Raw genomic sequence first — 15,450 nt, 5'->3', positions numbered from 1 at the left:
TTGGTACCAATTTGATAGCTTCCCAGGTTCAAAAACATCCCGAAGTGAGATTTATTAAAAAAAAAAACACACTATTTTTGGGTGACCAAATTATAACTTAAAACAGTACATAACATTATGTAGACTATACAAAATGGAAATGATGACCAGCTTATTTGTTTAGGATTGCACTAAGCAGACAAAGTATTTGGTCTAAAATGGAGAGCAACTTAAAATCTTCATGAAGAAATTAGTGTCTGAATTATTTCAGGTCTTTCATTTCCTCAGGGAATATACAGGTGCAAATCAAGTTGGATTCTGATATGGGTGGTCCAGTGCCAGTGCTGCCATCTTTTTTTTCATATAAGGATTATTTTTGAAGGCAAAGACTAAAAGGAGCTTCAAGAGTGGGTGATGTGTTGCTCACAGAAATAATTTGCAGAGTAAGCTCCTTTGAGGCATTTGCCGAAGATTTCACTGCAGTGCTCTTACACAGTTCAAACTCAGGGCTGCCGATTGAACAGATGAAAGCACAGGAGTCTTATTATCCACGCCGGGCAGTAGGAAGTCCACAGACTGCTTCATTGAAGTGAAACCTTCCTCTAGCCTACAATGGATTTTCTAGGCGATGCCCCTTGATGAGTATGCAGGCTGGGATTCATGAGCTCTAAGCTCAAAACTGATGCAGTTTCAATGTTGACTGGAGTACTGTTAAATGCCTTCAGATGATGATTTGACTCAGAAGTTTTGTTGTGTGACTCACTAGTTCCTGAGTGCAAAGGGCAGAGTTAGTGGAAGGCTTGATTGATGCATCTGATTGCAGGTGTATGTACTCTAGAGATTGTTAATCTGGAAGACACATGACCTTCGCTTTTTTGTCACAGTGGTATGTTTGAACATGACTGGATTCTCAGGCTTCTGTAGCATGGATATTACGTGCTTACAAAGAGGAAATTACATCATCCTTGAATTCTTCCATATTGTCAGAAAATACGATGACTTCCAGGCAAGCCTATACGAAGAAATGTCAAAACTCTGAATCTTAGCAGCCAAGGTGGTATCTCCTCAGTATTGTCCTCAGCCACTGAGGATACAGGTGAATCTCCATGAATTGTGTACAACATCTTGAAGAATAATTTTCTTTTTTTTGTTTTTGTTTTTGTTTTTGTTTTCAAAGAATCTGTATGAGGAGCTGGGCATTGTACTTAAAAATGTTCCCAAGACCTAATGAAGAAAAGAGGTTAAGGACAGCTTTTTTAAATGACAAGGAATGGTCCCCTCACTTAATATTGAATTGACTACATCAAACAACAAAGTTGGGAGTTTGAAAGTTCAAGATGAGACTGTGGTCTCCATTTATCTTCATTTATTCTTAATCTACTCTAAATTAGAGGTTGGAGAATAGCCCACATGTTTTCTTTGGCCTGTGCAATGTTAAATTTTTTTCTTTAAGATTTGAATGCTTTTAGATGAGTGTGTACACCTCTAGTTTGCCATTGTTCCCTCCTTCTTACACCTGCCTGCCCTTTCCTCGACTTATTTTATCTTCTGGGCCCAGGAGGCATTGAGTTTGTGACCCTGGTCTGGTGTAAGCCTTCTTCTCGTTAAGCCCAAAACATGCATTTATTTTCAGGTCATTTGCAGTGCTTCCCAATTATTGCTGATTCTCTGTGTATGTTTTTAGTAAGGCACATTAGGATACTGAGTGTCTATGTTGAGCTTAATTGAAATTGCTTAGGAGCATCATAGTGTGGACAGTCACCCTGGTGTGTGCTGTTCCTGGTAAGGAGCCTGCATTCTCTCTGGGTGATGATGTCTTTGGACATGAATGTGACTTCACCCGAAATAATCACTGCAACCTACTCCATATTATAAAAACTCTTAAACTCAGATTTCTGAATTGGGAGAAAGAGAGAGAAAACATTGATAGCGTAAAATAATTTACTCTAGGTATTTTTAAATAGTGAATGTTACAATAACTAAGATACTACTTGAGACACTAAAATTTACTTCCAAAGAATGTTTCTGTTCCCAAAGGTACATCATCATGCAAAAGCCTTATAAAATAGACGTGTTCCTGAAAGTAATCTCTAAAAGAAATTTTCATAAATGCTTTAAATAGAAATTTACTTAAAAATTTGAAAATGTATTGCTATGGAAAAACATTTACTATGGATTAAATCATCATAATTAGAGATTCAAACATTAATAAGAATCTTTCTAAATCACTTATTTATAGACATAATAATGCTCACCTGGTAAGGTGTTAGATCTTTTACATCAGAAATGTTTGGTATTAAATCTGCAAGGGAGAATGAAATCCCTTGCGTTGCCTGGCCCTTAAAATTGAATTTTTACTCTACTCAAAAGCTCTAAAATTGTGTCTGATTTGCCTTATGTGCTCTCTCTTAATTGCTGTTAGTTATTAATGTATTAGTTTTGTAGCCTTTGTAAGCTTTGATCCAGAGGTTCAGATTTTTTTATAGGTAGGCAGTTACCAGTTCCCCTAACGAGGTCTGTGTTTATGATATTTCTTTTTCTTTTTAGTGATGTGCACATCTGTGCAGTATTTTTTTTTTGTAGGAAAAACAATCACGCCCAGACGTTAATCTAACAACACATTTTACAAGCTCCAGTTTCATTCGTTAATTTCATTGTGATGCAAGCTGTACTGTTAAAAAAACGTGTGTGTAAAAAATAAATCTAAATTGGTCTTTGTTGTAAAATTACTTACTCTGTGAATATTAGTTCAATTGCTTTTGAGATCACAGACAAGGGATTTAGTGGGTTAAATCAGTCTGTACTAGTTTTGTGCTTATCAGTCTGTTCGCTGATGTCTATTATTAAACTTAATTCTTACTAATTATAAACGGGACAGAAAATTTTTTTTTTGGTTTAATACTCAGCTGCTCATTTGTCTTAACTGTATGAAAGATTATTTTCTGATCTTCACGGCAACTTTTGTTCCCTCTGCTTAAGTTAGTGGTTTTAATGCTGAACTGGGGACCAGGAGCCCCCAGTTTCATTTCTGTCCCTCTCTGACTTATTCTGTGATTCCAGAATTGGCATTTGTACTTCACTGCCTTTGCCTGGAGCATTTGCTTGTAGAACAAACTTTGATCTCAGATGAGAAGTTCTGTGTACCTTTTCATTACATTTAGTCATAGTAGTGAGTTTTGATTTTGTCCATGTTCTAGTTTGAGGTTACGGGAAATGATGCGACGTTCATTGAGAGCTGCTGGTTTGGGTAGACATGAAGCTGGAGCTTCATCCAGTGACCATCAGGATCCAGTTTCACCCCCGATAGCCCCCCCTAGTTGGGTTCCTGATCCTCCTGCGATGGATCCTGGTAAGATCTGTTATTTTATTTAGTTTTTAACAAAAAGAAAGGATTATGAAAAAAGAGAAATTGAGCATTTTAAAGGGGTTATTGGTAAATCTGAAATATTTATAAGTAGTGTAATGTGTATTGTAACTAATTTAGTTATAAAGATTTGGTAAGGGGTTTGTAATTTAAAAATTAAAATTTCAGAAAATCTTACCAGGTATTTCTCTTACAGAAATATTTCCATACTGGTAAGAAGCTACCTAGCAATACATCTGGATAAATCAGTAGATTATCTAGTGGATTCCTTCTTTTATAGTTAGGAAAATAAGTTTATACTCAAACCTCTGTCTGATTTGTCGTTTGGCTTGAACAGAAGAGCCTTAAGTCCAGTTAAGAGAAAAAGTTAGGGATATGTTGCCTATAATGATATGCATCCTGCTATTCTGTTTACTGAAAGATGGTGACATTGATTTTATCCTGGCCCCTGCTGTGGGATCTCTTACCACAGCAGCCACTGGCAACGCTCAAGGACCAAGCACCTCCACCATTCCAGGTGAGAATCTGTGCTACTGTATTTGCTTAGACATTTGGAAGAATACACTTCAGAAATGGGTTTTACAGATCCACACTTTCATAAGGAGACTTTCCTTGGCTTGAAAAGCATCTAATTCTCTGAATTATCTTCCATGTGTCAGTGAAATTGTGGTGTGGATATACATACATTTCATCAGTTGAGATTTGTAAAATGTGTTAATGTGTTTAAGTTCTCTTTAATGAAGTTTTTAATTTATTACTAATATGAGAATATTTTTTTTGTGATGTATTTAATAGATAGTTGGTATGTTATTCCATAATATTCTTTCACTTGGTCTTTTTTATTCTTGTTTTGTTAACAAATGGATCTGCTTAATTACAGGTCCTTCCACAGAGCCATCTGTAGTAGAATCCAAGGATCGAAAGGCCAATGCTCATTTTATATTGAAATTGTTATGTGACAGTGTTGTTCTGCAGCCCTATCTACGAGAACTCCTTTCTGCCAAGTAAGAAGTTTAATATACTTCATAGAATCCAACATTGTATGCCCTTTGTTACTCTGCTCTCTTCAATGAAAGATGCTTTCTCCATAAAATTCAGTGTCCACTAAATGAATATAAAGTGATTTTATGTTAGCTTGATTTGAGTGTATATATGTTAAAAAGATCATAGCGTTTTATTCTCAATGTGAATCCGTAAATTAGTTCTACCACTGTCGCTTGGAAAACTTTGAATATTATACAGATTCTTCCCCCAAGCTCTACACTAGAAGTATGACTCAGTAGGTCTGGGATGGGGCCTGGAATCTGTATTTAAAACTGCATGATGATTCTGATGGTTTCTTTGGAAATTTTTTTGGCTTGCAGAATGCATCATCATGAGATTATGCAGAGTTTTTGATAAGTATTCTGTGGTAATGCTCATTAACCATTAATAGATCATATCCTGCTTTCAGCATGACTGTTTATCTTTACAAGCTCATAACAATAAATATTTTTATAAAAATTAGTCTTCATCTGTGCCAAACTCTACTTGCATTAACTCCTAATTCTAGAAATAACCGTTGGGAGTAGGTGGTATTATTCCCATCGTACATTTGAAAATCCAGGCTTTCTGAGGTTATTGAACTTGCCCAGGGTTATAAAACTAGTGAGTGGCACAGCAGAAATTCCAACCGTGGTTCATCTCTTGCTTCCAGAACTGAGACATTAATTTGGGATAGGAAGGACACATGTATTTTGGAATAAACAGAAGGTAGACATGTGTTCTGTAGTAGGAAGCTTTATGAAGATGAAGTTTGAGTAGAACCATGAGGAATGAGTAGGGAGAAGAGTGAGCAACAACATTAAAATGGAGAAGTATAAATAGCTTAAGACAGTAACTCGTCTAATTGAAGGTGGACAGTCAGAAGAGAATAGTAGCCAGTGAATCTGAATACTTAGGTTAAAGCCACCACTTTGTTCTATTCTTTGGGCTTGAATCCTCTGAATAATGGCTTTGTTTAGACTGTAGAAGTATCAAAGTGGGGTTATAAAAATAGTAATATGAATGTGGTATAAAAAGGCATTAAAATTAGGCAAGAGTAGAGAGTAAAGTTGAGGCTATATTGTGTATGCCTATTTACAGCCTTCATTTTGTGTGTTGCAATACACTGATTTGTTAAAGATGGAAAAGATTAGAAGCAAAGGTAAATAATTGATTTAGAAGGAAGATTTTCATAAAGAATCCACGTTTTGTCTTAGTTACTAGTGACAGTGATACTGTTGGCTGTCAGAGAGAAGTCAGGTCGAGAGCAAGTTTGGGGGAAAGATGGCTTTAGCGGTTAGGTATGTTGAATGGGAGGGGTCACAGGGAAATCCTAACTAGATTTATCAAGTAAGCAGGTGTAGGTGCTGGGACTGTAGTAACCTCATAGAAGTGGCAGCTGCTGTGGTGGATGAGAGAGGGAGGCACAAATGTCTGAGGTTGGGATTTTGGAAATTCCAGGAGGGAGTAGAAATTCAATAAAGAATATTGAAGGCATGTGTGTAAGAGAAAATACATAATAATAGCTAACGCGTACTGAGTACATATTATTTGGCAGGCATTGTACTAAAAGCTTTTTAAGTAATTTATTTAATCCTCATCACAATCTTATGAGATAGAGCCTTATTCCTATTCCCACGTTTAAAAAGAATTGGTTTGACTCCAGAGCCCTTGCTGGTCAATAGTGTCACTAAAGGCTAAGAAAGGAAAGCACGGTTTAGAGAGCCGGCGGCTTTCTTTCTTAAATGAGATAATAAGAGATCAGAAAATTCTTTGAGAGGTGGGACATTATTTAACAAGACATAATTAGTTATTGCATCATGAACATGTCTTTCTTTTTTACAATCAGTAAGGAAAAGTAATTGATAATTAATATTTTTATGTACAATTTTTCTCATTTTAGGGATGCAAGGGGAATGACCCCATTTATGTCAGCTGTGAGTGGCCGAGCTTACCCAGCTGCAATTACCATCTTAGAAACAGCCCAGAAAATTGCAAAAGGTAATATATTTCAAGTCCTAAATGAGTAGCATATTTTTAAATTTGAATGGATTCTCTTCTATACACATATTGTAATTATTCAAATCTGATTTCTATATATGGAAATGATATGATTGATTAACAATTATCAAGATAATTATTTTGTGCATGTATATTTTAGTGTTTGTGTGTAAAATTCATGTTTACACTTTTTTCAAGTGAGTTATATATTCTAACTTTCCATCAAAAAGCAGCTGGTATAGATTTCTTAAATTTCAAAAAGTTTCTATAATATATAATGTAATGACCTATCTTTAGAAAATAAAGATGAATTATTGATAGAACCTGCCATTGGTTAAAATGGTGTTGGTGATAACATTTTATAGAAGTTAGAGGTCAGATATCTTATTGTTCTTCTGACTTGTAATACTTGCTTAATAGAAAACATTAAGGAATATCAATTTCTGTCATCTAGCCTTTAAAAGATTGAAGTAGTTATCCTCTTTAAAATACTGGCTATAAATACTTGATATGATCGTCTATACTTTGTTAAATAGGTTGGACTTGAATCTTAACTGCATAACTCAGAGCTAAGGACTAAGGTGGCTGCATTTGTATTGTCCTCAAATGTGGTTCTGATATAGTTACAATTTGCACAGAATTGACTGGATTTCCTTGCATGTTGGCTTTGTATATCAGGTTTTGTTTTTTTTTTCTTATTAATATGTAGTAGTTTCTTATTTATACTATGTAAATGTTAGAGCTTTTCCATTTGAGGAAAGTAGCAGATGGCTGTGATTAAGTCCTTTCTTTAATCTTTGTAGCTGAAGTATCCTCAAGTGAAAAAGAGGAAGATGTTTTTATGGGAATGGTATGCCCATCAGGCACCAACCCCGATGACTCTCCTTTATATGTCTTATGTTGTAATGATACCTGCAGTTTTACATGGACTGGAGCAGAGCACATTAACCAGGTAAGTTATTTTACATTTTCCTATGTTTACACTATCTTCAGGTTTTCTTTTTTTTCCCTATTGCAAGTCTGATATTTCCTGTTACTCTGAGTTATAAAATTCTCTAAAGAAAATTAATTTTTATTTAATTCCGAAATAAATGAAGCAGAGAAGTTGATTCTTAACTTAGTTATGGGATATCATGAAAATGAGAAATCTTCAGTGGGTAGTATAATCTGATCCACCACTCTTGATGTAGATTTTATAGCTATACTCTTTTTTGGGATGGTATAAGTTATTTTTGTCCACTGGTAGAATATGATTATATGATTTGCATTTGTCTAATATTGTAAAATGTATATTCACTATAACATCCATTACTTTGTTTCCAGTTTTTATTGCTCTGCTATCATCATTGCAATGTTTTAGAATATAATTATGAGATATATATGTGTGTGTGTGTGTGTGTGTGTATATGATTGTGTGTTTTATTGAAGTATACCCTTTTAATTTTAATTTTAGGATATTTTTGAGTGTCGAACGTGTGGCTTGCTGGAGTCACTCTGTTGTTGTACGGAATGTGCCAGGGTTTGCCATAAAGGCCATGATTGCAAGTGAGTACAATCTGGTTTACTCTAACACTGTAAACTGCTTAGATTCCTATTGCTGCATTAAAATGATGTGTACCAAGTAATGTTTTGTTTCATAGTTCAGAAGGCGTGAGGTTTTATCATCTAGTCCTCTTTAAGCCAGTTTATATATTAGAATGTGGCTCTTGATTTAAAGTGTACTTTGAAATGTTTATTCTTTAAATAAAAGGAGGCTAATATGCAAAGGAATATGTGGTCATACATTGTGACTAGGATCTAATTAATCTTTTGAGATGTAGTGATAGGATGATTTTGTCTGTATTCTCCAGTCTTAGGTCCCTTGTAGCAAGAAATTACATTAAGAAAATCATAGTGGGTGTTAAACTAAAGATGGTCACCTTTCAATTCAGCGGTAGAGTTACCATGCCTAGTTTGTTAGTTTTCACAGATCTGAGAAGCAATAAGTACCCGAGTGCCTTAGAGTCTCATAGGAACATGAGCGTAACTGGTGCAGATGGGTAGGTGTTATAGGTAACAGAGACTGGTTTGGCACTAAGCTGGTTTGGCTCAGTGGATAGAGTGTTGGCCTGCGGACTGAAGGGTCTCAGGTTCAATTCCAGTCAGGGGCACATGCCCGGGTTGTGGGCTCGACCTCCAGTGTGGGATGTGCAGGAGGCAACCAATCAATCAATGATTCTATCAAATCATTGATGTTTCTATATCTCTCTCCCTCTCCCTTTCTCTCTGAAATCAGTAAAAATATTTAAAAACAAAACAAAAAAAAGAGAGACTGGTTTGTAAAAACCACCTATTCTGCTTTAAAATAAGCAGTTATGTAGGACAAGTGGAAAATTTTTATAGATAATTGTATTAATACTTAAGATTTTTAGTCAAAGAATTTTGGCTGTTCGTTTACCTTATTTTAAGCATCTAAAATTGATCATCTGTATTCATTGATTGCTTACTAAGTACTCTCATTGTGCTAGAAGTTTGGGTGGTGGTGGACAAAGTTAGTCCCTGTCCTCACAGGGTTGACACTCCTGTCAGAGGACACAAGCAGGAAACATCTGCCCATAGGGTTTTGGTTCATTAGAGGCACATAGGAAGATCACATAAACTTAACTGGGACCGTGGGGAGATAGGGAACACATCCCAGAGGAAGTGACTATACTGAGTCATTTTTGAGATACCTCTTCTCATAAGAGTTTTGTGTAATTCTTGTTACATACATTTTTTAACAATTGCACTTTGCATTCAAAAATTAATAAGAGTTCTGTTTGGTTCAATGCCTCCATAATTTCAATATAATGTTTGTGTCTTTAAAAAAAATTTCAGTTTTTATACTTGTGTATGAATTCTTTCTAGACTCAAACGGACATCACCGACAGCCTATTGTGATTGCTGGGAGAAATGTAAATGCAAAACTCTAATTGCTGGACAGAAATCTGCTCGTCTTGATCTACTGTATCGCCTGCTCACTGCTACTAATCTGGTCACTCTGCCAAACAGCAGGCAAGTGGTGTTTTTAGGACATAAATTAGGTTGAAAAAGCACTGCACGTCTGAGTACTGTCCCCAGCTGCGCCCCCCTGCCCCCCCCCCCCCCCCACACACACACACAGTCCCCCTCACAGCAGTGTTCTGTTTTGTAGGGGAGAGCACCTGCTATTGTTTTTAGTGCAGACAGTTGCAAGGCAGACAGTAGAGCATTGCCAGTACAGACCTCCTCGGATCAGGGAGGATCGTAACCGAAAAACAGCCAATCCCGAAGGTGAGTAAATTTTAGTTATGGAAAACATCCACATACGAAAAGTGGATGTTTATTTTTTTGTCTTACCCATTATTTCTTTTTAGATTCAGATATGCCTGATCATGACTTAGAGCCCCCAAGATTTGCCCAACTTGCGTTGGAGCGTGTTCTACAGGACTGGAATGCTTTGAAATCTATGATTATGTTTGGGTCACAGGAGAATAAAGATCCGTATGTATTCATTAAATTGTTTTTAGACTTATCTACTTCCCTTGTTAGTGTAAGCAGTTACAGTGCCTTCTCTTTCCTTCCCCATTCAGCCTCAGTGCCAGCAGTAGGATAGGCCACCTTTTGCCAGAAGAGCAAGTATACCTCAATCAGCAAAGCGGCACGATTCGGTTGGACTGCTTCACTCATTGCCTTATCGTCAAGTGTACAGCGGATATCTTGGTAAGTAAGTCCTTTGAATGTTTATTTACAAGCACATGAAAAGGCTGTTTTTCTTACTTAGCTTCCCATAATTTTACTAGTCCAAATTCCTAAGTACTAATAAGCTCTAATTAAGCAGTACATTAAGGGGAATGGAATTTTTGGGTGATTTAAATGTCTCAGTTAACAGCAGAAGCTCCTTTCATTCTAAGTAAATTCCTAAAAGGTGTTAAAAATACAACAGTGTAAAAATGATTGGAGCAATGTTCAAATTAATAGTAACTTGGTGCAAACTTTTTAAGTATCCTTTTTGCTGTGAAATTAGAAAAGGATATAAACTATAAAAACCAGTGTTGATGAGGTTATGGTAAAGACACACACTGATGAGTGGCATTGTATTTGGCACTCTTTTGGAAAACAGCTTAGCAATGTCAAGAGCCATAAAAATATCATTGCCGTCAGAACTTGTTATCTATATATATAAAAGCCTAAGTGACCTGCTGGCCAACTGGCCGGTAGCTATGATGCGCAGTGACCATCAGGGGGCAGACACAGGAGCTGATGAGCAGCAGCAATGTTGCAGAGTGCCCTCTTGCACTCCAGGACCTCTCGGGGGATGTCGGACTGCCAGCTTCAGCCCGATCCCCGCAGGTCAGGCCTAGGGACCCCGCTCACTCCGCAGATGCCCTTCGAGCCCTGGCGCTGCCCCAGGTGTGGCCAGCCGGGGAGGGACCGTGGGAGGTTGGCTCCAGGGCATGTCTGGCCCTTCACGCCCAGTCCCACTCTCCTGGCCACCTTTTAATTAATTTACTTTCAATGTGTACTGGGCCTCTAGTAAGGTAATAATTTATGATATGAGAAAGACAAAATTGTGTCATAATGTAATGTAAAATTAAAAAACAAAATACTTTATGGATCCTCTTTATGGACGAATGAATCAAATTAAGAGTTAAACCACTACTGAATGTAATGTAGCAATTTACAAATAAGGGTTATTTTGTCAGGCCAATATGGCTCAGTTGATTGAGCATTGTCCCATGTACCAAGAGGTCACTGGTTAGATTCCCAGTCAGGGCACATGCCAGGGTTGTGGGCTCAATCTCCAGTAGGGGGCATGCAGGAGGCAGGTGATGGGTGTTTCTCTCTCATCAATGTTCTATCTCCCTTTCTCTCTCTCTCTCAAATCAATAAAAATAAATTTTTAAGAACAGGTATTTGAATTAAAAATAAAAATAAGGGTTAAATAACATTAAAAAAACAGAAAATAACATGAAATTGGGTGTCCTCTGTAATTGATACTTATATGGTAGACCATGCATGGAAATGAGACTAGAAAGTAATAATAGTTATGTGATAGGGATGGGATTATAAATTTATTAATATAGTTAACTCTACTTAGCTGCTTCAGTAAGTACCCTATAGTGAATGAAATATATTCATCCTCTGACCTGACATACTTGGTATTGTTCTTCTAAATATTAATTGCTATCCATAGGATTGTGAGACTGAACACAAGAAGTCAGACATCTGAGACCTATAGGCCAAGCACTGATCAGCATGTGACATAAACTAATCACTGACTTTGTAAATGTTTTGGTTACATTTATTTGGATATTTTTATTTTGAAACGTGAACATTGAAAAGGGTTGGAACTTTTTACTTAATGAAAGTCTAAACATCTTTTGCAATGTCTCCACACTAATGGAGTGGTTATAATTTCTTAAAGCTTCTGGACACCCTCCTGGGCACACTAGTGAAAGAACTCCAAAACAAGTACACACCTGGGCGTCGGGAAGAAGCCATTGCTGTGACAATGAGGTTTTTGCGCTCAGTGGCAAGAGTTTTTGTTATTCTTAGTGTGGAAATGGCTTCATCCAAAAAGAAAAAGTAAGGCATCCCTTTTGATTTTGACATTTGCATTATTTTGCACAAACTCTTTGTGAAACTGACATCATGTATATGAAAGGATTCATAAAAGATTCCTATATTTTCCTTTTTGCTCTAGCAACTTTATTCCGCAGCCAATTGGAAAATGCAAGCGTGTATTCCAGGCACTGCTGCCTTATGCGGTGGAAGAATTGTGCAATGTAGCAGAGTCGCTGATTGTTCCTGTCAGAATGGGAATTGCTCGCCCAACTGCACCTTTTACTCTGGCTAGTACCAGCATCGATGCCATGCAAGGCAGTGAAGAATTATTTTCAGTGGAACCACTACCACCACGACCATCATCTGATCAGTCTAGCAGGTAAATTTCTAACTGGTAACAGATTCTGATTAATTCTTTCTCTGGAAATGTCACATTTGACTCACGAAAACCTTTGCACGAGCATTCAGGTGGTGTACATGATCATTTGTATATCAAATGGTGAAGATTTTACTTTGTTTGGAACATGTGAAAGTACTTTAAAAATTATACTTACCTCCATGTCTAATAGACATATAGTTGTGGGTTTTCGTTTTGGTTTGGAAAGGCACTATTTTTATTAGGCCATTACGGTAACCTGATAAAGAAACATTACTTAAGACTTCTGTAGACATCATTACTTTCTGTTTTTTCTTACCTTTAAGTAATAGCCTGTTGGAAGGCCAAGTTAAAGAATGAAAAGATAACTTTCTCTGTGTCCAAAGGCTGGGGTTAGGGGGCGCAACTTATGTAGATAACAATCAGAATGACAGAATTTTAAAATATTCTCTACAACGGCCATATTAACTAGGAAGGGGCTAAAACAACTCAGTAATAAAAAAAATTACTAGTTACAAAGTCATTTATTCTTTAATCTCATTTATCTTTTCCATTTAGTTGATAATTTACCTTACTAGATGGAAGTTTGTTGAGTCAGAACGTTTAGAATCTAAAACTAAATGTTCTGGTGCCTTTTATTTACCACAGTGCTTCTCAAGCTTTAATATGCGTGCAAATCACTTGGGGATCTTATTTTAAAAATGCAGAGGCTGATTCCTGAGATTCGGTATTTCTTAAAAACTGTCAGATAATGCCAAAGCTGCTGGTTGAGGGGTCACACTTTTGAGTGGAAAGGCACTAGAGGTCTTTAGCAAGTAACTTGTTTATTTTATTGGTTTTTTAAGTCTGATTTTGTTACTGTGTGTATATGTAATAGTGTTTTAATAAGGATCTTTAAGACCTAACGACCCTTCTTCTTTCTAAACACCTATGTGTTAAGGATGGCCTCCTTTAGGATATGGTTTCGTTTGAGTTGATGTTGAGTATCTGCTCTCAAAATTCTCCTTATACTCTGTATGCCAGTATGTGTCCCAACTTTCCATTTATTACGAGGTCTTGTAGGATTCCCTGGAATCTAAATTTAAGTTTGTCTGTCAAAGCTCTCCCATGGTAGCCTTGTCACTGACGTACTTCCAGGATTTGCTGAAAACTGTTACAAATCAAGCCATATATTTTCAGACATGCCAGATACACCCTAGTATCCAAAGGTTTTGCTAGTGAAATCTTCTTGTACTTTTGTGATGTTCCTGATTCTTATACCCTGTGAGGAACCCCCCATTACTTAGGTGGTATTACCTTGTGAATTCCTTATGTTTTTTTTCCCCCCAGAACGTAAAATTTTTTATTGCATTGAACAGATTTTGGAAGCATCTAATCTCTGAAGAGTATCCATGAGCCTGTTCCTACTAAATTTTAAGATTTTTTCACCTTGCTTAGTTTCTTTATCAAAGTATTGTACACCCTTAAGCTCTGCTCTTTACTCCATTCCCCTTGGTGTATTGGGCCAACCTCTTATGTCTTTCCAGAAGTAGATCTCATTTGATAATCAACAGATATCAGTGCTAATGTTTCTACTTCGTAATATAGAAGTCCTTCATTATAATACAGTACAATCACTCCTTCGCATAGGGTGTATTCTGACCAGGGTTCCAAGCATGTCTTAAGTAAAACATACACTTGACCAGTTTCTGGGATTTCTCTTGTGTTACATGGTAGATGGTGTTTACCACTACATTGAGTATAAATTCTTAAGTTCAATTGTTTTGCTTTTCTGTTGCTTCCTCCCACCTCTTTAAAACTCTTAATGTCTTTATTAATTCATTTCTGTCTACTCTGTCTCTGTGCCTCATATAATAATTGTTACTGAAAGTTTAGTATGAACTAGGAACTTTGCTAAGCCTCATAGATGTATTACCTGTGTAGTGGTACCCAGTAACTGTGAGGCACCACTATCACTCCAGTTTTAAAAGGGGAGGAAACGGAGGCTCAGAGAGGTGTTAGATAACAGGTTCCACAGCTATTGATTAAAAATATTTAAAAACCTAGACAGGTGTGTTCCTTTGCTGTTACATTAGGCAGAGTATTAGATGGCAGAGTAGAGAGAGAAATTGCTGCTTGGTGCTTACTGATAGTGTTGAGGTATTGGATTGACCGACACTCAAGCCCACCCTTCCTTGAAGTGCACATTGCAGCTCCAAACTCTCACGAGTGCAGGCTTGTAGGTAGAAGTTCTCTGAAAACATGTTCTTCCTGTCTCCACCTTGGCTGATACAGGATAAGTCTCTTGAAATCTGTTGTCCTTTCTTGATTAATGTTTGGCTCATGTATTTGATAGAAGAGAGGATTTCTATGATGTAACTTGCTATTTTGCTCAGACCCCAGGCTGTCTTCTGTGAAAACTATGGCTCCTTTAACCCTTCTAGTCCAAGAGACATGTTTCTTGAAGGCTGTGTCTCAGTTGACTCTTCATGTGTAATTGGTTTGATTTTGTTTTGCAGAGCAGCTGAGGTGAGGTGATTTAAAATCTATAATAATAAAAGTATAATATGCTAATTAGACCAGATGTCCTTCTGGACGAAGCCAGGGCTGTGAGGGAAGCCTGGGTCCTGGGTGCCTGCTGGCGGCTGGAGGGGAGCCGGTGCTGGCAGCTGGGGAAAGGAAGGCCTGCTCTTGCACGAATTTTGTGCACCGGGCCTCTAGTCTGTAAATAAAGGATAATAGGTAGGTCACAGGGTAATTTAGCCACTACCTGCATTTTAAGCTGCACTCTCTGCTTCCCCCATTTTTATTTATTTTTAAATAATGGAGGCTTCTGTCCTTTGTTGGCTGTTTCTCAATTTGATCTTTAGGAAAGTAACATTATTTTGTCACCCACTTTTCGTTATGATTCTATTTTAACATGACACTTTCGAACTGATGTGTTCCCTCGTATACACCCAGCAAGTCAAAGGTTAATAAGCTGATGCAAAGTAGGTAATGTCAGGTCCCTTAAAGAGTGAATTATTCATAGTAAGCACACTTTCGTTAATGGATGAATGCTTCTTGGAGCCTTTGGAAGTTAAGAACTGCTGGTGTTGAAAGCAATGGAAAAGGGAAAACTTCCCTTTAAAATATTTCAGTATAGGAACTCATGAAAAGTAAA

General features: G+C 37.1%; 1 protein-coding gene across 4 annotated transcripts in view; it reads left to right on the top strand.

Annotated features, from left to right (window-relative positions):
* UBR5 (ubiquitin protein ligase E3 component n-recognin 5) overlaps positions 1-15,450 on the top strand; it is a 132,886-nt gene that overhangs the window by 82,332 nt on the left and 35,104 nt on the right. For all 4 annotated transcript variants that reach the window (XM_080647017.1, XM_080647018.1, XM_080647016.1 and 1 more), the window contains exons 23-34: positions 3,177-3,328; positions 3,765-3,860; positions 4,224-4,347; positions 6,270-6,367; positions 7,171-7,319; positions 7,821-7,912; positions 9,254-9,400; positions 9,540-9,658; positions 9,742-9,868; positions 9,958-10,087; positions 11,793-11,953; positions 12,072-12,311. In XM_080647017.1, coding sequence (XP_080503143.1) covers positions 3,177-3,328; positions 3,765-3,860; positions 4,224-4,347; positions 6,270-6,367; positions 7,171-7,319; positions 7,821-7,912; positions 9,254-9,400; positions 9,540-9,658; positions 9,742-9,868; positions 9,958-10,087; positions 11,793-11,953; positions 12,072-12,311 — 1,635 coding nt within the window. The remainder of the gene's footprint in view (positions 1-3,176; positions 3,329-3,764; positions 3,861-4,223; positions 4,348-6,269; positions 6,368-7,170; positions 7,320-7,820; positions 7,913-9,253; positions 9,401-9,539; positions 9,659-9,741; positions 9,869-9,957; positions 10,088-11,792; positions 11,954-12,071; positions 12,312-15,450) is intronic.

This window comes from Plecotus auritus, assembly GCF_963455305.1.
Source record: "Plecotus auritus genome assembly, chromosome: 11".
NCBI classification, from domain to species: domain Eukaryota; kingdom Metazoa; phylum Chordata; class Mammalia; order Chiroptera; family Vespertilionidae; genus Plecotus; species Plecotus auritus.
This window is presented reverse-complemented; position numbering and strand designations above follow the sequence as displayed.